This window comes from Tiliqua scincoides, chromosome 1 (assembly GCF_035046505.1).
Source record: "Tiliqua scincoides isolate rTilSci1 chromosome 1, rTilSci1.hap2, whole genome shotgun sequence".
Classification (NCBI taxonomy): Eukaryota; Metazoa; Chordata; class Lepidosauria; order Squamata; family Scincidae; genus Tiliqua; species Tiliqua scincoides.
Window position 1 is genome coordinate 125,502,045 of NC_089821.1, and position 14,755 is coordinate 125,516,799.

At 45.8% G+C, this 14,755-nt stretch overlaps 1 protein-coding gene across 1 annotated transcript in view; it reads left to right on the forward strand.

Moving 5' to 3' along the window:
- ADAM23 (ADAM metallopeptidase domain 23) overlaps positions 1 to 14,755 on the forward strand; it is a 105,683-nt gene that overhangs the window by 74,046 nt on the left and 16,882 nt on the right. Inside the window, 3 exon segments of the mRNA XM_066621966.1 lie at positions 469 to 588; positions 4,357 to 4,528; positions 6,706 to 6,814. Coding sequence (XP_066478063.1) covers positions 469 to 588; positions 4,357 to 4,528; positions 6,706 to 6,814 — 401 coding nt within the window.

The window sequence follows — 14,755 nt, forward strand, 5'->3', positions numbered from 1 at the left end:
AAGCATCCATCACAGATTACAAACCATGATGACTCTCTACAACCTCTGGGTAGCCTGTCTCTGAATATCAAGTGCAAGGGAGTGGCAACAGGACATAGCTATCATGTCTTGTGTACTCCCTGAGGCACCTGGTGGGCACTGTCAGATATAGGAAGCTGGACTAGATGACCTTTGGTCTGATCCAAGGGGCTCTTATGTTCTTATTCTCCTGGGGCTCTTTTCATTCATGGAAGATGCCTCCACCTGATTTTCAGCAATTCCTCCTCCACCTATTTCCCCAGAGCTTGCATGTCACTCCATTCCTGAGGGTCTGCCCTCAGGAATGATTCTGTTTATTAGGGTTTCAAGCAGCTTCAATAGAGAGGAAAGATGGGAAAATTCCCTTGCACAAGCTTCCTTTTACTCACATAATGTCCTTATACAACCCATTGTTTGCTATTTGACTGCTTCCTGGTTTTTATTTTACAGTGATGTCTTTTGTGGCTTATTGCTTTGTGCAAATCTTGATGGAGTTCCACGAATTGGTCACCTTCAAGGAGAAATTACTCCAACTTCTTTTTTCCATCAAGGTGTAGTAGTGAATTGCAGGTATGTAGTGTCCCATTCAGTGTATATGTATATGAATGGTTCTTTAGTTCAAGAACTAAAACTAAGATTGCATAGTTGCATTAAATGTGTAGATCAGGGGTGCTCAATAGGTGGATCGCGATCTACCGGTAAATCGCAAGGCAAAATGAGTAGATCGCGGAGCCCTGTCTCTCCAAACTGTTAATATGTCAGTTTCGTCTAGTGACTAGACGAAACTGACATATTTAGCTAACACTAAACTGACACTGAAACTGACACTTTAGCTGCTCTTCAGGCATGCAGCAACAAAACTGACAAAACTGACTAGACTCCAGCAGGGGCTCCATACATTAAAGGGGGTGTCTGTCAGACTCTTCCTTCCCCCCTGGTAGATCTCCGGGCCTTGCTGGGTTTCAAAGTTGCTCTCGAGCCAAAAAAGTGTGAGCACCCCTGGTATAGATGGTTTCTTTAGTAGAATCTCCAGAGTCCAATATTTAATATCTTGCTTTCTCCCAGAAATTCCCACAGGCTTTAATTCTTGTCTTAGTGAAATAATTTGGAGTTTAGTTATTTAATTCAGAACCCAATCATATTCTCCTCCCTCTACACATACACACACACACACACACACACACACACACACACACACACACACACACACACACACACTGGTGCAGCCACACCAAAAACAGATGCACTGTATTTACCAGGAGAGTGAGCAAATCGGGATGCTGCGGAGGGGAAAGTGAATTTAAATCCCCCTACCCCTCTGTAAGCCTCCTCCTCCTCAATGGGTCTCCTTTGAACACTGCCAGCGATTTTGCTGGTGGAAGTCTGAGGAGACAAAGGGGCAGGGTTGCTTGAAAAAGAGGGGATACAATCCACTGCATGCCATCACTGCCAGATCTACACCTTCCTGCAGCCTTCCTGTAGCCGGGTTGCCGAGCCCAGTGCAAGGGGGAAGCTTACCTGGCCTCCCTGCCCGCCATGGAGAGCCAATGAAGAGGCGAGCCCTGGACCTGGGGGCCCCACGGTCAGCATCGTCCCACGGCTACAACCTCCAGAAGAGGCATGGGGCTGGGCGCTGGGCAAGGAGGGAGCAGTCCTCCTTGCCCTGCCGCCTGGAACAGCGGGCGGGACAGCTCAGGAACACAGCTGCACACCATGCTGCTCGGCCCCATTAAAAGATCTCCCAAGATCTTGGGCCATTAAAATCCCCATTAAATCCCCATCAATCCCCATTAAAAGATCTCGCAAGATCTTGGGCCAGCCCTGGAAGGGGCAGGGCCAACGGCCCGAGGTGTCAGCCTCATTAGGGACCAGGCAGCCATCAGAAGAGGTGGCTCCTTTCCTGGCGGCTGCAGCATGGGTGAGGCGGCCATCGGAGGCATTAGCCCCACACTTCCCCAGCCTGTCCCCGACTGGAAAGGGGTTGTTGGGACCCTGGCCCTGGTTTACAGGAATGAGGACTGGGAGCGTCCAGCACCAGGACCCTCTGGGGTTTTTTGTGCTCAGTGCCTCACCAGCAAGGGAGAGGGCGCAGTGCACTGATCAGCTCATCCCCTCCAAGAATTGCCAGAGGGCACAGGGAGATGGCTCATTACCCCTCACAGCGGCCACCTCTCCCTACTGCTGACTTACTTGGGAGTTCCTTCATTGCCAACTGCCCCTCGAAGTCAAGCCCCTGCCCTAGCTGAGGGATGTGGATGTTGGTTGTGCGGATCAAGCAGCAACCCTACCTGGGCAGCAGGGCATCACAGTTCTTGTTGAGAGGCTCTGTTCCATAACAGGACGTGATGAATGTAAAGAGAATTAGGGCACAATCCTATCTGTTAGGGTGCAATCCTGTCTGTAAAGCACATTTGTGCCTCATCAGGAATTGACTGGGCTGGCACAGGGGTGCATGCCAGACCACAGAGGCTGCATCCAGCTCCACATCAACCTGGGGAGGGAAAGTTGCTTCGGCTGAGCCAACTCAGGGTTCTGGGGAGGAGGTGGGGAGGAGGTAGGAGGAAAGCATTCCAGGGCGGGGGGAGGGCAGGCAGTGGGTGGGCAGGGAGCGGGAGGAAGGGCTGGGATCCGGCAGTTATTCTGAATCCCAACCCCATTCCCTGAGCAGCATGGAGTGGCTCGAAGCAGCTTCGTTCTCGGTCTTGCACCGCCCTCTGAGGTGGCGCAAGTCCGAGGAGATCCATTGGGGCTGTGGTGGCTTACCCAAGGGTAAGGGGAAGAGTTTTCCCTTGCCTCCAGCTGAACCTCTTCTGGCCCCAGCGCAGGCCTCCTGGCCTGTCTGTTCCAGCGCAAGATTGGATTGCGCTGTAACCCAATTAACTTGAATCTGCAAGGCAACCTTCACAGCCTTCTGCACCTCCCTCTGCCAGACTCGTTTTCCAAAAGACCGGGTAAGCTGCCCACCAGCACCAGACCCTGGGGAGCAGGTCCACATCCTGTATGGATATTACACTCCCCTTCCCCATTTCATCCCCTCACCACCACTGCCTTACCTGCTGTGGCGAGTACAGGGAGGTCCATCTATGTGGTCCTGTGGTGGCTGCTCCCAGAATGCCCTCTCCACTCTCCTTCAGCAGCCATTTTAGAACAATAGAACTTTGTTCCACTGTCTTATTAAAGACCTGCATGCACCGGCCCAATCCTAGATAGATTTGGGCCATCAGTCTGATAAAATCATTGCTCTCTTAGTTAAAATATAAAGAATTATCCAATTCAGCAAATAATTCCACCATATTTATATGTGTGGATATAATTTTAATGCCTTTTTTCAAAATATTTTGAGATCATAAATGTCGTCCGTTTACATAAATAGGTACATCTCATTTGACGTGGGGGGTTATGTTTTTGAAAAGCAGTACGTATAACAAAAAAGTGTAAGTTAAGAATAGTTTTACTATAAGAATGTATGTAAATAATGCAGGTTTAGGAGAACAGGTAGGTGAACGTCAGTGCTATTCCTGCATTGAATCAATGGTGGGGGGGTGGCCAACATAAACAGCACCTTGTGCACAGGGCTCACACTGAAGTGCCATGGACAAGACCAGCAAACTAAATGCAGTCTTGAACAAGATGTTATAGACATCCTTGTGTGCAAAGGTTTGTATTGGCCAGCCAGTCACACAAGGCAATACCTTGCATAGGACGGTGCATGGTCAGTGTGCAGCGGATGGAAGTGAGGCAGGTAGGCTGCTTGCTGGCTGCCTAGAGTGGCCCCTTCCCCAGCCTTCCCTGTACTCACCTGGGACACCAAAGAAACCTCTTCTTCCCTAGCTGCTACTGCTTAGTTACCTCCCGTGCTTCCTTTTTTTCATCATCAAGGCAGCTGTTGCTTGCCACTGGCTTTTCTGCTCCTGGAGCTGCTTTCCCAAAGGCAGGTGAATGAACGAACAGGTGTGCTTGTCATGCTTCCCTTTGCTTATTTCTGTCCCCTGCATAACCAGCCTTCCAGCATCTCCCCCTCAGGCACAGCCAAGCCAAAGCTGTTTGCACCCACTGAAGCCCATCCCTCTCTTCTTTGTATCAAATTATCTGATTAATCTGCTTTCCTTAGGCTCCTCCTTGATGCTTCCCCTTAAGCTATGCCTTTCTTCAAACATGTAGGAGTTCATGGGAAGTTTGACATGTTATTCAAAATTTGTTAAGTGTAAATTAGGTTCCAGTGTTAATTAGTGTGTTGTTCAAAAAAATCTAAATCAAACACATGTTATACAAGAGGTACCTGTATTTTTAATGCACTTTTAATTATATTAATAACATTTTAAAAACTTTTCCTTGTAGTGGTGCTCATGTACTTTTGGATGACGATACAGATTTAGGATATGTAGAAGATGGAGCTCCATGTGGTCCTCATATGATGTGTATGGATAGAAGATGTCTATCCATTCAGTCTCTGAACATAAGCAGTTGTCCTGTTGGTGGTATACATGGAAAAGTTTGTTCAGGGCATGGGGTAAGTCCCAGCTAATACATGCCATGTTGTTCTTCAGAGAAAAACTAGGCCTCCTATGTTTCTTACTACTCATCCACATGCCTTTCTACAGTGAATAACAATACAGTCCTATCCCCCGCCAGGCCAAATAGCATGCAATACCACTGTTGGAGTGCACACTGCATACTGTGGGAGGGGGATTAACTGGACAGTGAGAGGTAAGTAAAAGGTTACTTACCTCCCAGTAGGCTGCCTGATTGCCAGTGGTTCTCCTTGGACCCATGCCAGCTATTTTGCTGATGTAAGTTCAAGGGGATGAATTGGGCGGGTCTGGATTGGGAAAGGAGGTTACGGTCCAGTTTGTGCATCTGCCACCAAGATCCTTTCCCTCCCAACCCCGAACAGGCCACTGCCCCCTCGACTGTCACTGACCCGCCCCCACTACCATCTTACTTGCTCTGATGTGGGCTCAGTCCATTAGTGACAGGTGTGTGGAGGAGTTGCCTGTTTATGCTGGTGGCTCCAACGCACTTGACAGTGGCTCAGCATTCATGGTGCTAAAGAGGCATTTACAAAGGTGGGACAAAAGTTCCACTGTCATAAATGCCCAATCAGGCCATAAACAAATGCAGAGAAGTTGCTAGAAAATATTTGAGGTTGTATAAGAGACTGCCTTCTCAGCACCCAGTTGTGTTTGCCTTCAGCTGTTCTGATAGATGTTTCAGCATACTATATGAGCTAGAATTTTTTTTCCAATTGAAGCTGAAACAGAATAATGGAGGCGAGAGCCAGGAGACTAGCCAAACATTTCTATGTTGAAAATGCAACTCACACATTAACATCTTTGCATACAACACCACGTTTGACACATCTGTAATGCAGGAACAAGGGTATAGTCTTTCAAAGGGGTGGAACTTCTCTTCAGCTTCCACCTCTGCCTGGTATAAAATATGCCTGGTATAAAAAGTGACTTTTTGGGCGCAGTCCTAAGGTGCAGTTTAAAAGGTGCCTCAAAAGTGCCATAAAGCAGTTTCGTGCAGATGCAACTGCACTTTGGGTGGTGCAAGAGACTTATGCCAGCCTCCCTGCACCATTGTGGGCCCCAGGGAGGGTTAGTTTGCTTCGGCTGACCTCGGCCGGCACAGGAATCTGGAGGGGGCGTGGGGAGGGTGGGGAGAAGATGGGAGGGAGTTGTACTGGTGCAGGGATGGGCAGGCGGCAGGCGTTCCTGGGGGCAGGTGAGCAGGGAGCAGGAGCTATGCTGGAACCTAGCCCGGTGCAGTCCCAGGCTGCTCAGAATTGCACCACTGATTGAGGTGGCACAGATCCAAGTAGCCTCATTGGGACTGCATTGGCTCTCCTCAGGTTAAGGGGAAAAGTTTCCCCTTACCTTGGAGCGAGCCTCTGGCTGCCTGAAACTTGCACTGGATGCAGAGCAGGCATGCTGGCCTGTCTGTTCCAGCGCAAATTAGGATCATGCTGCACTGCTGTCCAGACATATGCAATACCATTGAAACAATACAGATATTTTTTAAACTCTTTGCTTATTTCTGAAATATTTTTTTCTAAGATGAATTAATTGAACTGCCTTTTTGTGAAAGCCATTTCTCACAACATTTTACATGTTCCAGAATGAAATTCCAGTGATCCTCCATATCAGCGTACACTGTGTATTGCATGTCTGTATATCCCAGAGCAGCAATTGTTCATATGTGTGAATATTTCATATTACACAGAACTCTTCTCTACCCAAAGCTTCCCCTTATACTTCAGTGGAACGAAATATTCGTACGCTTGAAAGGTGTATGAAAGGTTCTGTGTTCAAGGAATTTATGTATCTGTATTAATATGATATACATGTGTTTTCTAAATTTCAGTCCTTATTCCATTTAGGGCAATGGAATCCCTAACCCCTAACCCCTAATGGAATCCCTAACAATCCCTAACCCCTTATGTCAGTGCTTTCCAGCACTGACATAAGGGCAATGCAGCTCTGAGGTAAGGGAAGAAACATTCCTTTACTTTGAGGAGGCCTTCGTGAGTGACACCCAACTGCAGGATGTAGCACACATCCCATTGGCACCACTATGCCAGTACTGGAATGCACTGACATAAGGGGTTAGGATTGCGCCCTTAGGAACTTAACATGTGAGCTGTGTGCGTTATTATATACTAACATATACAAACATCTCTTTTAGGTATGCAGTAATGAAGCCACATGCATTTGTAACAGTACATGGGCAGGAACAGATTGTAGCATGTCTGACCGTAGAAAGTTAGAAGACTCCAAACCAGAAGGACCAAAGGGTTTGTGTGACTTCAGTTTTTGTCCCAATATAATTATATTGTTTAGGAAGATTTGGAATGAAGCACCAGAGAATAGTAAAATTATACAGAAGTATTTGCATTTGTACTTCTAGATAATTGTATTTATACTGTGATCTGTTTGTTCCAGAGGTCCTTCATATAAAACCATTAACATAAAAGGTTTTGTTTACTTGGCTTTTGATTTTTATATTTAAGAATATGTATATGTGTGTGTGTGTGTGTGTGTATATATATATATACATATATATATATATACATATAAAATAGTATAATAATCTATTAATAGTATTACATCCTAGTTAACTTCCTAATTAGGATTCAAGTTGCCCATTTTCCTTTTTTATATAAAATCCTAATTAACGTACCTAAGCTTTTCTTATTAAATAAAAGTTATTATGAGATTTAGGGTGCAATCCAAAGGCGCCCTTGGGCCGACACAAGTCCCTTATGTTGGCCCGGTGTTGTCACTTTCGTGCCGACATAAAGGGAGATGCAGGCCTGGGGCAGGGTGAGTTTGTGCTGACGTGGGGGAGCTGGGCCTACATGGGAGTCTGGGAGGCATGGGGAGGGCGGGAAGGAGATGGGAGGGAGGTGTTTCGGGGTGGGGGGAGAGTGGGTGGTGGGAGTTCCTGGGGGGAGGCTGGCAGGGAGCAGGAGGTGGGGCCAGGATCCAGCACTTATGCAAGATTAGCCCCATTCTTGGGTAGCCTAGGGCAGCTCTGGGTTGCTTGGATTTGCACCACGGATTTAGGTGGTGCAGATCTGAGTAGACCCATTGGGCTGCTGTGGCTCTCCCCAGGGTAGAGGGAAGAATTTCCCCTTGCCTCAGGCTGAGCCTCAGACAGCCCCAAACTTGTGCTGGATTTAGCACAGGTCCCCCGGCCTGCCTGTTCCAGCACAAGTTGGGCTGTTCGCTACATTGTGGGAGAGGCCTAAATTTCTTGGAGGTCTTGTGTAGATGTTTTCCCCAACTGTGCTCTGAAACAACTGTTGTTCATCTCCTTGGAGAAATTTCTGAAATTTCTGTGCCCCTTGCCTCCAGTGCATTGGATTCTGTTCATGAAAAAAGTAACAAATATAATTTTTTAATGTTAATTGTTTTTATTTTTTGTTTAATAGATTTCTGTCAAAATGTTGTATGTTTAATAGGCTTAATTTAAAAAACTAAAACAATATTTGAGTCCAGTATAGCATTCTTAAAACACAGTGATATAAAAGCACGTAGTTGGAAGTTTCTTTTCTGGAGCAGAATCTATTTGCAAACATGGGAGGCCTTTGAATTTTGTTAATGTTGATGTATTTTTTTTTTGTCAGACATATTCCACCATCCACTCCTAGAAATTGTTGAAGCAGTTTTATTTACAGCATAATTCGGGATTAGGGAAATTATGGGCTGGATCCAAATTTTATTTATTTATTTATTTATTTATTTATTTATTTATTTATTTATTTCCCCATCTTTCTCCCCAAAGGGCACTCAAGGCAGCTAACAAACAATTAAAATACATAAAAGATAAAATACATGAACTACAAAATACAAATAAAATTATAAACTATAAAATAGCCATTAAAGGCCAGGCAAGCAGCAGCAATAAAACCATCAATTAAAGTATTAAATAAATTACTAAAATGCATAAAAATTTTATAGGGCATTAAAGGCTTTACAGGATAAAAATGTCTTCAGGCCCTGCCAGAAGGTTGACAATGAGGAAGCTGTTCTCAGCTGAAAGGAGAGAGAATTCTACAGTATAGGTGCCACCACCAAAAAGGCCTTATTTCTGGCCGCCATCCCCCTAAGCTCTCTTAATGGCAGCACAACCAAAAGGGCCCTCTTAGATGACCAAATGGAACGGACTGGATAGGCAGCCTCTCAAATATGTTAGTCCCAAGTCATAAAGGGCTTTATAAGTCAAAGCCAGCACCTTGAACTGGGCCTGGAAATGAACTAGCAGCCTGTGCAGCTACCAAAGCAGAGCCATACTGCCAACCTTCAGTAACCGCATGAGCTGCTACATTCTGCATTAGCTGCAACTTCCAGACCATCTTCAAGGGCAGCCCCACGTAGAGTGTGTTATCAGTAATCTAATCTTGACTTCATGGACCGCTGCGGAAAGATCTGACTCAGGCAGGTACAGCTGCAGCTGGTGCACCAGCCAAAGCTGGGCAAAAGCACTCCTGGCCACAGCCTACACCTGGGCGTCCAGGAGCAATGGTGAATCCAGGATAACTCCCTAGCTGCAAACCTGCTCTTTTGGGGAAGTGCAACCCCATTCAGAGCAGGATGATAGCCCAGCACCCACACTGTGAATTTTTGAACCAGGAGGACCTCTGCTTGTCCAAATTTAATTTCAGCTTGTTAGCCATCACCCAGATCCCAACTGCTTCCAGCAGTGCTCCAGGATCTTGGTATCTGGTGGAAAAGAGAGATAGAGCTGAGTGTCATCAGCCTACTGATGGCACCCAACTCCAAATCCCTGAATGACCTGTCCCAGCAGTTTCATATAGATATTAAATAACAGGAGTACAGTATGGAACCCTGCAGCACCCCACACCCCAGGGGCCAAGGTGCCAAGCAGGAATTCCCCAGTACTACCATCTGGGATCCGTTGGCCAAGGAGTGAAACCAACCATTCCAGAAGGGCACCATGGTTGATAGTGTTGAAAGCTGCTAAAAGGTCCAAAATTGCCAGCAAGGGTGCACTTTTTCCATCCAGCCCTCGTCGTAGGTCATCCAAGGTGACTAAGGCCATCTCTGTCCCAAAGCCCAGCCTGCAGCCAGACTGATAGGAATCCAGATAATTCACTTCATCCAGAACCCTCTGGAGCTGAGATGCCACCACCCATTCAACCATTTTGCCCAGAAATAGGACGTTTAAGACTAACCGATATTTATCTAATACAGTGAATGTCAGAGAGGGCTTTTTTAGGAGGGGGCAAACCACTGCCCGCTTTAATGCCAGTGGCAGTACTCCCCCACTCAATGATAAATTTACTACCCTTTCTGTCCATTCAGCCAGTCTCTCTCAGGCAGTTCTAATCAGCCATGCTGGGCATGAATCCAGCAGGCAGACTAATGGCTTCACACTCCAAAGGATCCTGTCCACATCTTCAGGTTCCACAAGATGAAAAGAATCCCACAAACCAGGGCTGACAGATGCCATGGGAACATAATTAGACATTGTCAACATGAAGTCAAAGTCATGGCAAAACTGACCACAGGCGCTTTTATCCACAAATTGCCTGACTAACATATCACAGCAGACCTCCATGTGTTCTTCCTGTCAACCAGTACACACGGAATAGTTCTGCTGGCTGGCTCTATGTAGACGCAATGGTGGCAGAGAAGAAAGAATACTTTGCTTCCTCCACAGAATAGACCCTGAAATGAGCCCTAGCCTGTGTCCGGTCAGACCTATCACAAGTCGACCTTGTTGCTTCATCATTCTCAGGGAGTCACTTTGGTAAACTAAGGAGACACTTGCTCTCTAGATGGCAGACGTTGCTCAGGGGCGATCTTGTCCACAGCCCTGGCCACCTTCCTGTTCCAGAGATCAGCCAGGGCCTTATATGAGTCACTGGCCTTGGCAGCAGGAAAATCCCCCAAGGCCCTCAGGTAACCATTTGGATTCATGATTCTTTGGGAACAAACCATGCAATAAGGTCTTCTGCCTCTGCAGAGGCAAGAGGCTGCCACAAGTCTAAACCTTACTAGGAAGTGATCTGTCCATGACAATGGAATGTTCTTAATCTCCTCCAAATCCAGATCACCATCCATTTGCCCAGGCAAAAACATCAGCTCTAACATGTGTTTAGCCTCATGAGTTGGGGTTGAGATCTGTAACAGGCCCATGTTTGTCATGACGACCATGAAGTCCTGAGCTGCACCTGTCTCTGGGGCCTTATTGTGCCATTGGGGGCCCCCAGCACCAAAAAGCGAGGGAGCCTCCAATGCAATGGCTGAGATAAACAGTCTGCTCAGATAGGGAAACTGTTGGGCAACAAGGAGAGCAATTATGTCGGATTCCAACCCCTGTTTCCAGGGAGAACGGAGCCCCTCCGTTCAAGCCGCTCCACTTGCCTCGGACTTGTGCCTCCTGAGGAGATGGCGCAAGTTTGAGGGGACCCATTGGGCCAAAGGCACCTTACCCAGGGGTAAGGGGAAAAGTTTCCCCTTGCCTGTGGCTGAGCCGCCTTGGGCCCCTATCCTGCACTGAATCCTTTTGGCTTGCCTGTTCCACCACTGGATAGGATTGTGTCCTAAGGGCCCAATAAAACTTTCCAGCACCGATGCAGCTGCAATACAACACCAAGGTAAGGTAGCAAACGTTCCCTTATCATGAGGAGGCCTCCATGAGTACTACCACATCACAGAATGTAGTACACGCCACATTGGGCATGGGTGCATCAGCGCTGGAAAGTTGGATAGGATTGGGCTGTAAGACTGGTGTTGGGCAACTAATTCAGATGTTTGGGGCTCTAAGGAAGCTCCTAAATGGCAATAGCATGGGACCCATAGTCCTGTATAGACCAGAAATTTCTGTTCTGGAAAGTCTTTGAAAGATAATCATGCTGTGCCATACCAAGGAGGATAAGTTTCCAATCTTATCTTTTGCTCTAAAAACAAAGATGGAATGTGGCATTTTCTGGATATTCTAGTATTTTATTTATTTATTGCATTTGTATCCTGGTCTTATTCTAGGTCTTATTCCAGCTCAGGGCATTGCACATTTTTCTTCATCCCCACATTTTATCTTCCCAACAAATTTGTAAGATAGGCTGAGAATGACTGGCGCAGAGTGGGGATCTGAACCAGCTCCTAGTCTAACGCCCCAACAACTGGCATAATTTCCATCTACTTCACTCTTTTTTTCCCTTAGAACAAAAGTAATAATGGGCAGTAATTAACAATTTATTAAATAAAAACTCCTACTTCTGAAGGGAAGCTCTTTAATAGCATCTTTTGCATAATTTTGGAATGGGAAATATGGCATTTTCCATATCTAGTAAGGAAACATCTTTAAGGGGATTGGACAAGTTTCTGGAGGAAAAATCCATTATGGGGTACAAGCCATGATGTGTATGCGCAACCTCCTGATTTTAGAAATGGGTTATGTCAGAATGCCAGATGCAAGGGAGGGCACCAGGATGAGGTCTCTTGTTATCTGGTGTGCTCCCTGGGGCATTTGGTGGGCCGCTGTGAGATACAGGAAGCTGGACTAGATGGGCCTATGGCCTGATCCAGTGGGGCTGTTCTTATGTTCTTATGTAGGAAAAGACAAGTTTCCATAAGGAAACATCTTTAGGAAAAGATATATTCATATCCCATCATCAGTATAGATGTAAGAGAAATCTGGGCTACCTTGCCAGTGTTTGACTGAGAGACTCTATTTCACAGTGGCTCTAGTTCTTCCTAGAGGGGTGTTTACAGAAGGTAGTGCTGAGTAGATTTTGGTTTCTGACATCCACCAAATCTTTTACTCCATGCTTTTTAAGGTCTGCATGAAATCACTGTGTGAGTTCACTGGTGGTTTGGGCTGAAATGTCATCAGTTTGTTGATAAAACTCAAGTCTACTTCTCATTCTAGATACCCAGAATCGACCTGTCATCTGATTCTAAAGATGCAGTGGAATTTTTGAAGCAGTATTTGGAACCAATTCTAGTTTTGAGTGAGGATGAACAAGCTGAAACACATTAGATGTGCTGTTGGTTTGAAATTCCCTTGATTTTGGCGGAGGTGTGCACTAGTTTTGGATAGGGTTGCATTCCTCCTGAAGAATTGAATATGCAGGCTGGGGATTCTGGATCCACTCTGGATGCCCAGATAGTATTGGCAGCTAAAAATACCCTTTATCAGCTTTCATCTGTTCACCAGCTATAGTCCTAGAAAAGGTAGATTTGCTTCAGTTATCCCTGCATTAGATACAATGAGATTAGAGATTATTGCAGTGCCCTCTGTGTGCTTTTAAAAACCATTCAGAAACTACAGTATGTACAAACACAGCTGCCGGGTTGGTGGTAGGAGCAAGATGTTTAAATATTATTACACGTATCCTACATTAAGCTTCAATTTCCAATCTGTTTTGGAGCTCAATTTGAAGGGTCAGTGATGCTCTTTAAATCTCTAATTGACCAGGTTACCTGAAGGACTGCTCATGTGAATCTTCCTGAACTTTTAGATCAGTATTGCTTTCCTGGCTCTCCGACCCATCTCTAGAAAAGATCCAGTTGCAGGGTACCAGGGACTGGCCTTAGCAATAGTGCTTCTATAGTTGTGCAATTATCTACCTGTGAAAATGCCTCCAACTCCACCTCACTGTTTTAAATACCACATAAGAACATTGTTATTCTGGGATCGTTTTATAAAAACAACACTGCTGTTTTTATTGTGTTCTGCTAGTTTTAAATGCTGCTCTTTTTTTAGTGTGTTTAAAATTTTTAAATAGCATTTTATTGTTTATAATTTAGATACATAAGCCATTTTTGGAAAATTAGTTTGTAAGGTAAAGTATGAATAAATGTGTACATTGAACTGACATGTATTTCAAATAGATACTGTTAGCCTCAGTGGCTTCTGAAATTTGGGGCACAATCCTAACCAGGTCTACTCAGAAGTAAGTCCTATTTTGTTCAGTGGAGCTTACTCTCAGGAAAGTGTGGTTAGGATTGCAGCCTTACTCTTAGAAAGAAAATCATTGGATTTCTCCTGAATTGTAAAATTATGTTTAAATAAAAATCCATTCTAAATTTAAGTTCCTTCAGCACCGAAGATGAGGGTTGGTAGTACATCTTTGCATCCTGCTTGGCAGTATACTCTTCAGTCTCAGCCCAAGTTTTAACTTAATCTACAGTGAAACTTTAGTTGATTAATCTAAATCGATTAATACTTGTTATGTTCCTGAACGGAGAGTGCAACGCAACACTACAGATGCTGCCAGTCCTAGCTTTGAATGACCAAGACAGGTTCAGTCAAAAAATAACTATGCGTAGCAAGGAATAAACGTATTAGACTGTTGCAGAAAAAACATTGCCTTATGGCATTTTAAAAGTCCAATGGCCTAATCCTCCTCCATGCCAGCGCTATGTCCTTTGCGCTGTCCAGAAGATGACTGTCACAAACTTATAAGATGTGTTGCGGCAGCTGGAAGAAGGGAGATGCCAGCAGGGAGGTCAGCGCCAGCGGGCGCTGGGTCTTTATACCAGCTGACTGCCAGGAGCCCACAGTGGTAAGTTCTCCAGTAGAGGAAGAAGCATTTTGGAGAGTGGGTTAACCTCTGCATTGCCAGGAGGCAGGATCTGTCAAGGTCACATGGTTTTCTCTGTGCAGAGGGCTCTCATGCCCAGACTAGCCGTGCCTTGCTGGCTCAATGGTTTAATCCTTTTCTGACTGGAATTTTTCAAGGCCACTGCTGCCTGCACTGCTGAAGGACAGACTCGAGGGGAGTGTGTGTTGCAGCTAAAGAGGTCTGAGGCCCCTGATGCACCTAGACTGCCAAAAACGCACAGACTCCCTAACTGCCTTAGCAATTCCCCATAGCAAGTCAAGCTGATCCCCCTCCCAAGCTGTAAGGGGCCCAACCCTCACTAAAAAAGACAGGGAGAGGAAGAGGAGACATTGTAAGGTATAAAGAGAAGTTGTTGAAATAAAGGTCAAAAAATTGAAACTTTCCACCTCAGAGACAAGTGTGACCTTCAGCTGTTGAGCCTGCAAGGCAGGGCTGGTCTAGGCAGGAGAGCCTTCTGCAAAGAGGAGACCATGTTACCTTGACAGACCCTACCTCCAGACAACGCGGGGGTTAACCCACCCTCAGGAATGCCTCCTTTTCTTTACTGAGAAACCGAATTCCCAGGTAGGTGAGGAATTTGTTCTTTCCCCACCAAGTGGTTCGGAAGCATTCTGGGGTGGGAGGAAAGCACAGAGC